General features: G+C 49.7%; 3 protein-coding genes across 4 annotated transcripts; 1 reads left to right on the top strand and 2 right to left on the bottom strand.

Moving 5' to 3' along the window:
- Nucleotides 1-3,109: 3,109 nt before the first annotated feature.
- On the bottom strand, nt 3,110-4,795 carry LOC120641880 (anthocyanidin reductase ((2S)-flavan-3-ol-forming)-like). Of its 2 annotated transcripts, none has more exons than XM_039918190.1 (5): nt 4,642-4,795; nt 4,367-4,536; nt 3,915-4,278; nt 3,621-3,840; nt 3,110-3,523 (listed from the first exon to the last, which is right to left on the bottom strand). In XM_039918190.1, the coding sequence occupies exons 1-5, from the start codon at nt 4,745-4,747 to the stop codon at nt 3,364-3,366; spliced, it is 1,020 nt and encodes a 339-aa protein (XP_039774124.1). In that variant the 5' UTR covers nt 4,748-4,795; the 3' UTR covers nt 3,110-3,363. The 2 variants fall into 2 exon arrangements, with proteins under 2 accessions (XP_039774124.1, XP_039774125.1); XM_039918191.1 differs by having other exon boundaries at nt 3,915-4,218; nt 4,433-4,536.
- A 2,705-nt stretch (nt 4,796-7,500) lies between these two features.
- Nucleotides 7,501-12,416, bottom strand: LOC120641877 (protein SDA1 homolog). The gene is made up of 15 exons (XM_039918188.1): nt 11,989-12,416; nt 11,293-11,469; nt 11,067-11,191; nt 10,858-10,993; nt 10,598-10,747; nt 10,446-10,499; nt 10,254-10,349; nt 10,094-10,153; nt 9,911-9,985; nt 9,767-9,820; nt 9,169-9,270; nt 8,395-9,081; nt 8,104-8,235; nt 7,922-8,029; nt 7,501-7,806 (listed from the first exon to the last, which is right to left on the bottom strand). The coding sequence occupies exons 1-15, from the start codon at nt 12,391-12,393 to the stop codon at nt 7,657-7,659; spliced, it is 2,511 nt and encodes an 836-aa protein (XP_039774122.1). The 5' UTR covers nt 12,394-12,416; the 3' UTR covers nt 7,501-7,656.
- A 615-nt stretch (nt 12,417-13,031) lies between these two features.
- On the top strand, nt 13,032-13,712 carry LOC120640349 (proline-rich protein 2-like). The gene has a single exon (XM_039916184.1). The coding sequence runs from the start codon at nt 13,032-13,034 to the stop codon at nt 13,710-13,712; it is 681 nt and encodes a 226-aa protein (XP_039772118.1).
- Nucleotides 13,713-15,077: the final 1,365 nt, after the last annotated feature.

Here is a 15,077-nt window from a genome sequence, read left to right as displayed (position 1 = left end):
ATGGTCAAAACTATGTTATGAGAGGCGTGGTAGAGTTTTGGGTTGATCAGGGTTTATTTGGTACATGAAATGATAGGTTAATCAAAGGTTTAGGGGTTAAATCAGGGTCCAGGGGCCTATTTGTAATTAAATTTAAGAAGGCAGGGGCTTGGTTTGTATTTTAGAAATCATTTGGGTTATTCTAAAAGAGTCAGGGGTTTATTTGCAATTATGTTTATAAGGTGGGAGGGTCTGCTTTGAAATATAATAAAAGCTAGGGCCTTATTAGTAAAAGGCCAAGGGCAGGGGGGTTCTTTAGCAAATAGCAAGGAGGGGGGGCCATGGGCAAATATGCCCTCTCTTCCTCCCCCCTCCACGGGAAACAGAGGAGGAGTCGAGCGGCGCCGGCGGCGGCCCGATTCGGCCGCTCTGGGCCTCGGCGGCGGCTCGGGGTAGAGGGAAAAGGAGGAGGGGAGCCCGCGGGGTAGATCCCCGGCCGAAGCTCGGGTGGAGGTGGCCCGGGGCGGCCTGGCCGCAACGGCGTGCGGCAGCGGGCGGCGGGGCTTCGAGCCGGCGCTCTGGGGGTGCGGTGGCAATCAAAGAGACGGGGAGGAGCATCAGGGAGCCATGGGGGTGTCATCCCCTACCTTGATTTGGGCCGAGGAGCAGTGGGGAGGGGGGCTCCGCGGTGGCCGGCGGCGGCAATGGCAAGCGGCAGCGCTGCAAGCTAGAAAAGGGGGGGCTGGGGTGGCGGAGTTGGCCGTGGTGGGGTTGTGGAGCTCGGGGGTGCTCCGCGGCCCCTTTTATAGGCGGCCAAGGCGGTGGGGGTGGGAGCAGGGCATTGGCGGCGTCAACGGCGGCGCTGTGCTAGGGTCGCCGGCGTCGTACGTGCACAGGGCGACGGCGCGCGCGGCGAGGCGGGATGGGACGCTTCGGCAGGCGGAGACCCGGTGCAGGCGGTGCTGTGCAGCCGTCAACGGTGGCAGCGGGCGCGGTGCGCGCGCGGAACCGGCGGCGTGGTGCGGTCGGCGCCGTGGGGAGTCGTGGCGTGGGCGCGCGCACGGCTCGGGTCGCAGGGCTGCCTTGTAGCGCGCGGGGACAGGGAGCAGGGCGATGGGTGGTGTGGGTGCGCACGGGCGGCGGTGTTGCACGGCTTCGCGGCCGGCGTCGTGGTGAGCCCGTGCCTGCGCGCGCGTGCGTACGCGTGGGCACGGCCCGGGGGGTGGTGTGCGCGCGGCGAGAGGTAGGCGGCCGGGGCGCGGGGCTGCCCTGCAGCGTGGGTGCGTGCGGCAGGGGCGGCGCCGAGCTGGTGCGTTCGGGGCGCGGTTCGGGGGGGAAGGTGTGCTCAGGTGGGGAGCGTGGTCGGGTGGAGCAGGAGGCGACGGGGCCGGCCAAGCGCGTGGGGATGGAGAGAGGAGAGGAAGGAGAGAGGAAAAAGGAAGAAAAGAAAAGAGAAAAGGAAATAGAAAAAGGAAAAAGAGAAATGGAGAGAGAGAAGGAGAGGGAGAGAGAGGGAGATTCACGCTGAGATCACGGCGTCGATCGCGGAGCCGGTCGGTCGCGTTCCGCGGTCTCCCGCGTGCGCTGACGAGGCCACAGGGAAAAGGGGTCGAGATGTTGGAGATCGGACGATTGGAACAGGGAAAGATTCCAGGAATTAGGGCAGACTTTGAGCTCAACGATGGAACACTTGGTTTTGAAAATAATTATCGCACGATTTAATTTAGCGGATTTTTGGGATGTTACACCACATAATTGCGTCAGTCATGTCGATCCAAACAAGTGAGCAAAATCGGACGGTTGGAGACGCTGCCTGCCGCAAGCAGCTTTTCTAGGGTCTGATCCAAACATGCCCTGAGTACTCCGGTTTAGAAAAAAAAATATTTCTTGTGTTGTGGATTAAAGTGCTCCCGTTTCGTGTTCTTTGGGTCCATTTCGCTTGAAAATGTTTATAATCACGTCAATGTAAATACAGAACTTGAAATTAGCTGCTCGGTTTTGGGAACACCGAACACAGCCAGGAAAAAGCTCATAAAGAAACAGGAAAAAAGGTCCATTGACAGGATATTATCCTAAGGCCATCTCCAGTGGCCGAACCATTATCCAACGTGGATCTTCCAAAGCAATCTTCACCACTGCAGCAACTGAATTATAGCAGAAGAGAGAAAAGAGTCGAATCGTATTTGAGAGTCGCGACTCATGGAGACTTAATAATTGAATTGGCCTCACCTGACCCATTGATGAGTGGCTGCCACCTGCCAGAGCGCTTATAGACCAACTTGAGCCAAGGCCAAGGGCGTGTGACAGGAGGAATTTTTAATTGTTTTCCAAAGAGCTCACATTACTTCTACTTTTTGCGTACGTGACTAGGGCCTTGTTTTGCAATTTAACTTCATTTAGTGCTTCATGCATGCGAGATTCTTTTTTCGGGAAGTGTGCGTGCTAGAAAACTAGCATTGCCAAACAGCAATTACCGGAAATCAGATTTAAACAACTTTGTAATTACAACAAGTCTAGCGTTGTTTAGATGAAAAATTCCCGGTGCACTCCCAATGAGCAGCACGACTTGTTTAGATCTGATTTTTTAGATCTAAATGTTGTGTCGATTATTTAAACACCAGAATGATTCCAAATGAAAAAAGTTTAAATTACAAAGTTGTAGATCTTGTCGAGGTCTATAATTTTCGTATAAATTTTATCACCATCCGAATCCATATGAATTTGTTATAATTTTTTGAAAATTGCTACAGTTAATTGCTACAGTACCGCCGGTTGATTTGGCAGTAAGTCGCTACAATGCCATTGAAATTCGCTACAGTACCTTACCGCCGATTGAACTGGCGGTATGTATTCTACGGTGCACCTGCCGCCGGTTCATCCGGCGGCCGGATGAACCGGCGGCAGGATGACATTTTTGCAAAAAAAAAAATTCGGCATATATTTTTGATAAATCGGAAAAAAATAATATAAAAAATAAAAAAACTCAAGAAATCCTGTAGAGCTGTTCGGCTGGTGACCAGCCGAACCGTCAGCCGAACACGGTGTCTCGGTCTCGCCACGCCCTCTGACTGCATGCACGGCCTCAGAGCTCGTGCATGTCTTGACCAAAAAGGAATAGATGACAAGCTAATTAACAAACTGAGTATGAAATTTTATTCAGCTAAAAATAAGTACATTGTTACTACACATCAGAGTCTCATAGCTGGTCCCATACATAGTGACGTAGGAGATTACGTGGCAATACACGAGACCATCTATTAGACAGCAACAATGTACTTACCATAACAATAATGGATGCATGCAGATGTTTTACATTTGAAAACAAATAATGGACGTAGATGTCATGTGACAGACTCGCTCGCAGCTTCGCACTATCAAACACTATCAAAGGTTGGGTAGAATCCCCAGTGCCTTGCCGTACTCGACGACGTTGTCGTACATCTCGTCCAGCGTCGTGTGCTTGAACTGGAATCCTTCCCTGACAAGCTTCGCCGACGACACGCAGGCTCTCGGCTTCTCCAGGAGCTCATCGTCGTCGGTCATGCTGAAACACGCCAAGCATGCATATTATATTCACGAGAGAATGGTTGCAAATAAATTCAGAGAGAAGGAGCCATTAATTATGATTATATTATTCTTACTGCAGATTCCGCATCACGTCGTAGTGCGGGTACTTGCGCGCCAGGAAACGCGCGAGCTCGGCGACGGTCGTGTTGAGGCCGCAGCAGACGTACCTTCCCGCCGCCGCCGGCGACTCGGCGACGAAGAGCTCCGCGCGGCAGAGGTCGTCGACGTGACCCAGCGGCACCGAGCCGGAGGTCCTCTCGGTCGCCTTGAGCACGCCGAGCCACACCTCGTCGCCTGAAATCACAAGCCCCTGAGAAATGGCAAGACGAGAAACCGATCCAGGAGGTGCTTCCGATCTCAATTCTCACCGGACAGGAGCGCGAGGCCGCTCGGGACGCTGGTGTTGAAGTTCAGGGACGGCGCCGCGCCCAAGATGGTGACCGGGCAGACGGTGACGAGGCTGATGCCGTGCTCCTCCGCGAACCTGGCCGCCGCCTTCTCCAGGAGCACCTTGGACACGCAGTACCCCCACGACGTCGGCTTCTCGGCTCTGAGGTGCTCGACGTCGGACCAGGAGCCCTCGTCCAGGACGTGCCCGTTGCCCTGCAGCCCTGGCCTGATGAAGACCGCCGCTATCGACGAGGTCAGCACCACGCGCCTCACCGTGCCGGCCTTCACGCACGACCTCAGCACGTTCAGCGTTCCCCGGACGGCAGGCTCGATCAGCTCTTTCTAAATTCGATGATGATTCATCATCAGGTGAGAGAATGTACATCACAAAAAGGAAGCAAGCGATTGGTCTCGATGCAAGTCTGCGCACCTCTAGATCCTCCCCTGCCGCGATGTTCACCGAAGCGGCGACGAGGAAGGCGTAATCGCAGCCGGCGACGGCGTCGTCGAAGCTGCCTTCCACGTCAAGGTCGGCGCGGAGGACCGTCAGGGGGCCGAGCGCCTGCAGGTCCTTGAGGTGGGAGTTCTTGGCCATGTCATCTGAAGAGACAAAGTTCAGAAGAAGACGCCTACGCTCAGCTGGTAGCCTGACGACTATCCCGAAATACAGTATCAGAGATGAGCAGAGAGCATCGTCAGACAGACCTGGGTTCCTGACCGTTGTCTTCACGGCGTAGCCCCTCTCCAGCAGCAGCTTGATGAGCGCCGACGCGATGTACCCGCTCCCTCCTGTCACGCACGCCGTCTTCATCTTTGTCGCCGGCAGACCTCGACACTCGTATCCCTATGTGCCGCTGGGTCGCAGTGCAGATGACTTGCCTGCACCCTGCAGCCTGGTTCCTAATATACTGTGCGAGGGACGAACGTGACAGGAGGCGAGTACAGGACGAAATGACAGGCACAAGTACAAACACTCTATTATTCAACATTCTAATAAACGTGATTGACCCAATGATGGATCAATCCTTACACATATTAGCCACGGACAGAGACAAGTGGCGCCGGCGGCTACCGTTAGAGCAAAGATTTCCAATGTTGAGACCATCTCTGACAAGCTACCTTTCCTATCTGGGCTGGGGTGCGAAGATAAAAATTTTTTTTAGAAAAAATCCATTTTTGACTATCCAACTCTGGCCTCAGTTTTGTTTTGGCTATCGAACTCTAAAACCGGGTATCTTTAGCCATCCAACTATCAAAACCGTTCAAATTTGACCATCGGGCTATTTTGGTGGGTGGTTTTAATTTTTTTATTTACAATTAAATTCTTAAATCTTAAAATGATTATTACTTTTTGTTCGTACCTCCGATTTAGGTCATTCCTGCGGTCACACGTTTGTAACGGTGAGCTTTATCTTTTAAAATATTTTTAATACTATTTTATCACTATTTGTTATGTTATTCTTATGTTGTTGTGTAAAAACAACAATATAAGATAAGTAAAACAAATAATTACAAAATAATATGATCAACATTTAAAAAGATAAAGCTCATCGTTACGAACACATGACCACAAGAATCAGTTAAACTGGAGATACGAGAAAAAAATAGTAAGCTATTTTTTCCTCATATCCCTAATTTAAGTGATTTTAGTGGTCATGTCTTCGTAACGATGAGCTTTGTCTTTTAAAATATTATTTATATTATTTTGTAACTGTCGGGTACCATGATTAGGGGCACCCTAGTCATGGGACTAAAACCGCCCTAAAAACGCGAACACATGTTAGGCAAACCAGGCCCACGAAGGCTTACAGTCTCCTTCCAATCTAGAAGAAAAAAAGAACTCAAAGAAGCACAATACGCGGCCCACGTACACAGTGCGGCTCATCCGCACCCCCTCGAACCCGCGGGACGATCTCCGCCTCGCTCGAGGGCTCCCCGCTGAGACCCTCGACCACGCCCCGCGTCTCTGCCTCGCTCGAGGGCAGCGAACCTACCCCCGGGGAGCGAATCATCTCCGCCTAGCTCGAGGCCGCCCCTCGACGGAAAGGACAAACGGCCCTTTCGCTTACCCGCCCGCCGTACGGAGGCATTAAATTCCAACCACTCTTCCACAGCACCCGGGTCAGACGGCGTCAGGCCTCCACTCCGCACAGTGGCTGTGACCGGAGTCCCGTCCGCCAACTCCGGTCACTGCTCCGCCATTCCGGACACTGTAGCGACACTGTGGGAACCTGCGACGCAATGCAAGGCGTGCTCGGCACTGATCCAGCTACTGTACTGCCAACTCCCCATACCTCCTTCAGACTTTCCCCTCCGTGGAGCCCTCGAACGGCATGGGCACGACCCTCGGGAGCGGCTCTGGCTTTGACCAGGATAAGACCCTAGCCTGCAGGACCCTCGGAACGTCGCCACGCCACGCCTGGAGGACGGTACCCCCTACAGCAACGACCACGCCGCCCGGTGGAGCTGCCAGGACGCCGGCGCGATCTCCGCCAGGCCAAGGACGATGCCCAGGACGACTGCCACGCCAGGCGCCATACCCACAGTGTACTTTCTACAGTGCTCGACCACTGCACCCCCGCGATTCGGGAGGAAGACGACGACTTCCGCGATCTCCCTGTGCATGTACATCGTTCCTCCTTGTGTCTATAAAAGGAGGAGGCGGGCTTTATTTCGGGGGGGGGGGGGTCGGTCCATCCAATAGAACACAACTCTCAGCACCACTCACAGAGCCCAAACGCTCTTCTGAGCCCCGATATTGGCACTAGCCTCAATCAACTCCTCCTCTAGCAGAGACCTGGGAGCATCCCTCTCTCTCGCCTCGCTTGTACCCCTACTACAGGCACCTCCGGTGCAAGACAGTACAGTGCTCTCGCACACCCCTTTGCTGGACGTACGGCCCCACGGCCGGAACTAGGATAAACCCGTGCGTGACTGTGTTGCCTCTTGCATCAACATCTGGAACGAGGAACACGCAGCATCATCACTAGTTGGGTCCGGACCGCCGGGTCCGGACACCGACAGTAACTGTTTATTTTAATTTTCTTATATTATTGTTTTTACACAATAATATAAGAATAATATAATAAATAGTGATAAAATAGCATGAATAACATTAAAAAATAAAGCTCACCGTTACAAATGTGTGACTGCAAAAATGACCTAAATCGGAGGACACGCAAAAAATAATAATCATTTAAAGATCTAAGAACTTAATTGTAAATAGAAAATTTAAACCACCGACCAAAACAGCCCGATGGTCAAATTTGAACGATTTTGATAGTTGAATAGCTAGAGATATCCAGTTTTGGAGTTCGATGACTAAAACCAAACTGAGGCTAGAATTAAATGGTCAAAATTGGACTTTTTTACTTTTTTATCTTCCAGTCCTCGATCCCGGCCGAGAAAAAGACGACCGTTGAATAACTAACAAGATAGTATGAAACATTTCATTTCTTTTAAGTTTTTTTTTGTCAAAGAAGCAATATAAAATGAATGGCTCGTAAGACGCAGCAGTGCAAAGCCAGGATGACCACGTGCTGAAGCACATGACACGTCGGCACGTGGCACTGAAGATTTTTTTCGGGCTTTTTCATAGTCATGGGTCTTGCTATAAATATAGTACATATTCCAAGGAAATATTAACTGACGTAAAGTAGTTATTTCAAGAGTCAAAATTTTGGCCATTACTAGGCTGCATGAATTGCAAACAAGCGGCTCTCATTTCCAGGCCTTGCGGCCCCTGAACTGATTTCCGGAGCGCTTGCGCTGCTGCTTCTTCTCCTGCCGAGAACGCGCTGCCTTGGCTCTAGTCGCTGCCAGAGGCATCCTCTTCCTGTGTTGCTTCTGCTTATTGCTCAGGCCACCGGTCTGCAAGACAGCACACAATGCAATCAGACAAAGGCGTACAAGAACAAATGAGCAATCTGATCGTAAGCAAGATTTGTTGTAACCAGAAACAGACATGAAGGAGCCTAAATCTTACCTTTTTCTGTTTCACAGCTGCCCTGGCTACATACGCCCCTCTATCCTCCCTTCCAGCTTTCACCATCGCTAATCTTTCTTCTTTCGACATTTTTCTTCTGACGTGAGCCTGCATTATAAAGCGTATGTGTCAAGCACATGCGTGTGTCACATGTATACGAGTGCGAAAGGAGGAGAGAGCACCTCAAGCTGAAGTGGATCAACACGCTTCCTACTGAGCTGATCGGAAGATGGCATCTTAAAGGTTGCAGATTTCGTGTCACCACCCTTGATTAGTCCATGTTGGGCCAAAGCCAGCTTTGCCTCTTTCTTTGCCTGAAAATCAAGACATCCATGATCCATCAAACTATATCTGGTAAGAACAGGATGCAAGCAGATTTATTTTTTCGATGTAAGTAGCTTCTCATAGCATTCCCAACTTTGTAGTTTGAACACAACTATTGGAAAATTGTTAGCCATCTGAAATTCACATACCTTGAGCTCTTTGATGCGCTTAAAATCTTCATCTGATAAAATTTTACCAGTTTCATCTGATGAAACGTGAGCCTTCTTGGCTCCTGCTAACCTCTTCAAGGCTCGAAGGCTTGCATCAGCGGCATTCAGCTCACCAATATAATCACTCAACTTCCTCTTCTGCACCTTAGAGCTGCTGCCATTAGACTTATCTCCCTCATCACTGTCTTCGTCCTGGTCTGAACCTTCATCCTCTGAACCATTTATGCTCTCCTTAAGTTCTTCATCATCATCATTATCCTCATCAGACATATCAGTATCAGCATCCACATCAGAGTCATCATCTAGTTCTTCATCAATATCATCACTATCATTGTCGGAGTTATCCTGACCCTCATCTGTACCACCATCATCATCAGATGCTTCATCCTCCTCGTTGGTATCTTCGTTGGCATCAAGTTTGTTAGCATCAGAACCCTCCATATTTCCTTCTGTTCCAGGAGGGGCAGATGGTAAGGCTGTCTCATCATCGGAATCAAAAGCATCAGACTCATCATCTGAGCCTTCCCCTTCCGATGAAATGCTTTCATCTAGCAACTCAGCACCAGGCACGTCGCTAGCAACAGTGACTTCACCAAACGCCTTGGGCCGAGCCTTTGGATCAACAGGACGGCCTCGATCTTTCTTGACTAACAATGAAGGGCAGATCTGAACTTCAATGAACAGAGGTTTAGCACTAAGGAATGTCAATCAACATACAAAAAAACATTGGAAATTTACAAGAAAAGATCTGACCTCTCTGAACAAAGTGATCAGCGAACGAGCAGCAATGGAAACAGCTTTCTCATGGGACTTTTTGTACAAAACAAGGTCTTGGAGCAGATCCTCATTCATCATCTGCAGGTTTCCCAGATGAGAGGACGGAGCAAGGAAGATAAGTACAACAAAGATAATAAGTGCATCACACCAGATATTCTAGAATGCACAAGAATCTCAGACTTGCATGTATGTTCTATATCAGCAACAGTACCAATAAAAAAAACTTTCTACCACATAATCAGCAAGAATGGCAGACAACCACAAACTAACACTGTTCACAGGTTTATTCCGCTCCATTTACTGACAATCTGACATGATTAGAATTTCCAGAATCACAAATATCACGCTTTCAGTCTATCAGTCATTAATACAGAAAACCAAACAAAAAAACAGTGAAATAATTTACCAATGTTCCCTCTGCTTGTTTTGAGCCTATGCTGAGCACAAGGAACATGTCAAATACAAAACACAACTATAACACTAGAGTTCAGGGAATCCAGTTCCTTAAGGGATGTATGGCCAGCATTGCAGACAAGGTACAGGTTAAAGTATAAAAAAAGATTAAGGCACCCACCAAAGGCATTCTCATGCAGATCTCTCTCACAACATTCAAGCCAACAGCAATAGCCTAAACAAAGCAAAGTCAGTATGAGCACATGAAATCATGTTAGCTTGAAGAACAGATATGATCCATATGCTGAATAAGAGAAATGCAAACCTCCGGGCGAGATTTGTCATGCACAAACTGATTTACTATCTGCTTGAACAGTGGTTCAACAGCATCCGGGGGTACCTAAAATTTAAACATGTGTATGTTTTGCATTTAGAAAAGAAAAGGTGAAATAAGTGGGACCAATATAGATGAAAAAGGAATGATTTCAAAGCAAGACATAAATCCAACCATATCATGGCAAGCCTGAACTGCTGCAGCAAGTAGAGTTGTCACATCTCGTTGATGAGGCTGCAGCATAGGTATTAAAAAAATACCAGTGTTACTACAACCAAACTAGAGGTGTTTCAAAGGTTGATGCAAACAAAAATACCGTGTTAAATTAACATACTTGAACATATCTTTGAAGATATGGGTAGAAGTTCAACAGAACCAAGTGATGCAGCCCAATAGTCCTTGCAATAACTTTTAACATCATCATCCTTACCTGCAAGGCAAAGGATTTTCTTTAATGATTTTTATTAAATAGAAGGTGGAATAAAGTATTGACTATGTTACGATGGGAAAAAAATATGAGGATGACCTCAAAACGTTCATTGCATTTTTGCAGCCGAGAAAAAAGCTTCTCAGCAAAACCCTGCCAACCAAACCAATAACATTTTCAGCATAATGGAATAGTGCATTTCATAGATACCATCTAAGGTGATAACAGCATGAACAGAAGCACTAACACACCTGGGCATCCTTTAAATACGTCAGGGGTGAATAGTAGCTGGAACCAGCCTCCTCAACAGATTTCCGCTGTTGCCTTTTCATGCTACGAATAACACGCTGTAATTTAGCTTTCTTCTTTTTCTTACTAGCAGCTGTACCCTTGTGATTTGCCTGGGAATTAATATACCACCAAAAGATAAATAATGCATCGAAAAGGGCAAAGTAAATCAAGAATATCCTGATACTATCAGTTTAGGCATGATGAAAGCCAGTTAAAACACCTTGTAAACATCTTGTTTGCTAAGCAGAATTTGTGGGTTTTGGTCTGCTTCATCTTCACTGCTTGATGCATCACTGTCATCCTCTTGTTCAGCATTTTCATATCCAAGAAGGAATGAAATAGCAGCTACCATAATCCTGCATGTCATGATGATCATTTAGGCAAAAAGCAGCCAATAGCAAAAAACTAGGATATTCTACCAGCATGTACCTAGAGGAAGGATGGAAGCAAGCATCGCATATTGCATTTGTTGTGCGTTCATCAAACCAGACCCTCCGACGGTGAAGATCGCATAGGATAGTAAATGCCCTCTTTGCCCGCGACTCTTCTTCGGCCTGAGAAACAGGAGGCATAATTAAAAAGACAAATACATATATGTTTTCCAATATGCTAAATCTGATGGGAGTGATCAATGCACTCGCAAGATGTTGCAAACCTGTAAGAATTTAAAAAGGATGTTCTGCAGTTTACGGTTCCTCGTATCATTCTTATGTTTCTGATTCATCCTCCTGATACTGTGTACAATATGCGAAAATGCTAGCTTTTTAACAGCCCGATCTCCAATCACCTGAAGCTCCATGAATAACTCCATTGTGTCCTCAAGATCAACAATCTAAGGGGAGGCATTACATGGGGTCAGGTTTCAATGGGACAAAAAGGTCAAATTAATCTGTTAACAAGCAATGCAAAAGCGAAATGTTTTCACCAAGTTTAATAACCCATCCAAAAGAACTCTTTTTGTCATACATATTTTCCCATTGCTTAGTTGAATGAGGTTACTTATAATGTTATAAGTCTAGCAAAAGTCACCTAAGACTATATCTAAATGTAGTCGAGCCCATGTCTTTTAGTCGAACCAGAGATCTATTGATGTTAGACCATCAGATACAGAAACAGGGCAACAAGATACTATCAAATTATGGAAATTTCTATTTTGCAGAAGATAAGAGTGACCAGAGAGGAACATGAGCTTGCCATTTTGCAACATCAACAGGAATTATACTCAGTGCAAACTGCAAAGCCCATTAGCATAATTCGTTGCTATCCTTCCTAAGCCAACCACAAGGGCATCGAACTCCTACCAGATGTCGAGGGAGGGAAACTAGTACAACTCTACCCTGAAACATTTTACCTTTCGATTGACCAGCAATATCAACGCCTGCACGAGGTGCGTCCTGAGCCCCGGCGGGAGCCCGCGCGCGTTGGTGTCGAGCAGACCCCCAATCTGTTCGGGCAAATCGTCGAGGTCGTCCGGGTAGAACGGCGCGACGTGGGCAAGGAACAGCGCGAGGTCGCCGAGCTCCTTGGCCACCTCCCCGCCGCCGCCGGAGGAGGAGGTGGTGGCCAGCGCCGCCTGCTGCCGGAAGAGGAACACCGAGGACTCGAAGTGGCGGTGGAGCTGCCGGAGCTCCTCCTCGTAGCCCTCCGGGTCGCGCTTCATCTTCGCCTGGAGCACCGGGAGGTTATGCGGCTGGCCAGCCCCGGCGGAGGCGGAGGCCGCCTCCAGCGTGAACGCCGGTGCGTGCTTGCGCGGCATCGGCGACGCGAGGGGCGGGGGGGGGGGGGGGGGGAGCAGTGGGCTCTGCGCCGCCGGCGAGGTTCGCTAAAACCCTAGAGGCAGTTGGTCTGGGGCTCCGGGCGCGCCTGCGGAACCTTATTTTTTTTGTCCCACCGGAAAGAAAAAAAAGTATATCCATCCTATAAGGGACGGATTGAATTAGACTACGTACACCCTAAAAATCGTGCCCCCACTGAGAGACTCTCCAAAATGTGCACCAAACATATTGCACCCACAATCTCTCCTCTGTAAAAATCGACGGCTCAAAATACTACTCGCAGGACTCAACGCGATCCGACGGCTCGCGTTTTAAGGATCATCCGCTTCAACGCGGGTTGAAGCGGACACCCCATCACCCGCGCCCCCCGCGCGCCCGCCCCTCTAACGCGCCCCGCGTTCGAATCGCCCCATCCCGCACTCATTTTCTTCCCAAAATTGGCGTCGCGCTCCCAAAAGCCTTCCTCCCTACCCAGCGCCGAGCCCTCCGCCCTCAAACCCTAGCAAGCGAGAGGCCCTCGCCCCCCCCCCCACCCCGCCCCCATGGAGCGCCCCCTCCGCCACATCGGCCTCCTCGCCTTGGCCACGGCGGCCGCCACGAGGGCCAAGGCACAGCCGGCATGCGAGCCCCCCAACCTCCTCCTCTGGTCCACCGTCGCCTCCGCTGCCGGCTGGGCACGCCGCCGTCCGGGGCGATTGAAAGGGCTCCTCCGCCGGCCGGTCACGTCGCCATCCGGGGCGTCCTCCGCCGCCCGGAAACGCCGCTGTCCGGGGCGGAGGAAGGGCCCCTCCGCTGGCCGCCCATGCCCGCCGCCGTCCGGGCCGGAGGAAGGGGCTCCTCCGCCGGCCGGCCGTGCCCGCCGCCATCCGGGGTGGTTCAAGGGGCTCTTCCGTCCGGCCGTGCAGCGCGCGCCCGGCGCGTGCGTGCCCCGCCCCGTGGGCTGCCGCCCTGCACGGACAGTCGTGCGTGCCCCGCGGCCGGCGTGCACGGCGCGTGGCCGGCGGGCGGCGCGTGGACGCCGTGCATGCCGCGGCCGCCGTGCCCCCGCCCGATCCGCTCCGACCCTTGCGGAGTGGATCCGCTCCACCCGGCCGCCGGCACGTGCGTCGTCCTCGGCCCGGCCGTCGGCGCGCGTGTTGACCTTGCTGACCAGGGACGCCCTCGCGGTGGTGGCGCTGGAGATGGAGGAAGGATCCGGGCGAGGAGAAAAGGGAGCACACCACGCCGGGGCCGGAGCGGCGGCTGTTGCTGCTGCTACTGTCGCGGCTCCACAGGTGAGCAGACGGGGGCCCGCCGGTGACCAGCGTGCACGAGCTGCTGGAGTGCCCTACCTGCAACTCCATGTTCCCGCAAAGGTGAGGATTTCCTCAATCTTAGGGTTAGGGTTTGGGAGATTTGAGGATTTTCATTATGCAATTCGGTTCTGCATTCCTCTATCGTTCTACATTGTTTAGCAATGTCTGCTAACATTCGAGTAACATTTTGATTAGGGTAACATGGATTTATTGTTTGTGGCATTATTCTTTTTTTTTATGATCGATTATCAGGACATATATCAGTTCTGTAGTTGTTAGAGTTCATGGAGGATGGAGTGTGCTTGCTTGGCGTGGGTTGAAGTGCTTGGAGGGAAGGGAAGGGATGGTGCTCGGCTAGAGGAGTTGGAGTCCGTGAGTTGCTCTGGAAGCTGCTCGGTGTCTAGGGGTACAGTACAGCTTGATGTCATCTGCACTTGCTCTACGTTTCAGTCTGTTTCCATCGCATATCAGTTTGTTGGTTGTCCTTGATAGAGCAAGAGATAGTCCTCTTTGGTGCTCTTATGGAAGAAGATGGTCCTCTGTCAATCTTTTTTGTGGTCCTAGATAGATCCATAGAGGTCCTTTTCTTGTGCAAGTTCAGCCAGCGTCAATTTCCCTACCATTGTTTATACTTTATACTGTCAATTGGTTGTGCAGTATCCATATTGGTACCTTCCCTTGGCAGACATATCTTGTCTAGGAGGATGGGGATTTTCTTTGCCTGAAAATGACTGCAAAATATTTTGAATACAATTATTGACAGATAAAAATATTTTGATGCAGCATGCCTGAAGAAGCCACCGGGTTTCAAGTAATGAGACTGGTTGCAGGATGGCTGAACTCATATAGATTTGATTATCATTTAAAAATCATATAGAAACTGAGATAACCACTTTTATATGTAGCTTGCATGAATTTGCATTGCAATTTGCCGGAATGTGCGAAAAGGGTTAATAAAGGGAATTGCAGGTACCTATTTGAACCTAGCACTTTATTTTTGTGTCTTTTCGAAATATTTGATGAGCTTCTTCCAAGATTGACGAAAGAAGGAAGTGATGGTAACCATGGATCCAGTGCTCTTAAAGTGTTGATTAGTCACTACCTTTCATCATTTTGTATGCATGTTGATTAGTCACTATCTTTCTTAAAGTGTTTCTGTTTCATGTGTCCCCTTCACAAGTCAAAATGGACTGCCACTAAATCCTATTTGTTGCAACTGGGAATAGTTTCTTGTGATTTGGTTACCTGTTGAGGCTCTGTAGGTAGGGAGAGGCTTGTAGAGTATATTATTGCAAGGCCTGCATCTTTGTTTCCAAGAATATACTAAATCTTTAGTATTGCAGCTGATTCTACTTTGAGAAATCGTGTTT

Source organism: Panicum virgatum, chromosome 7K, assembly GCF_016808335.1.
Source record: "Panicum virgatum strain AP13 chromosome 7K, P.virgatum_v5, whole genome shotgun sequence".
Lineage (NCBI taxonomy): Eukaryota > Viridiplantae > Streptophyta > Magnoliopsida > Poales > Poaceae > Panicum > Panicum virgatum.
This window is presented reverse-complemented; position numbering and strand designations above follow the sequence as displayed.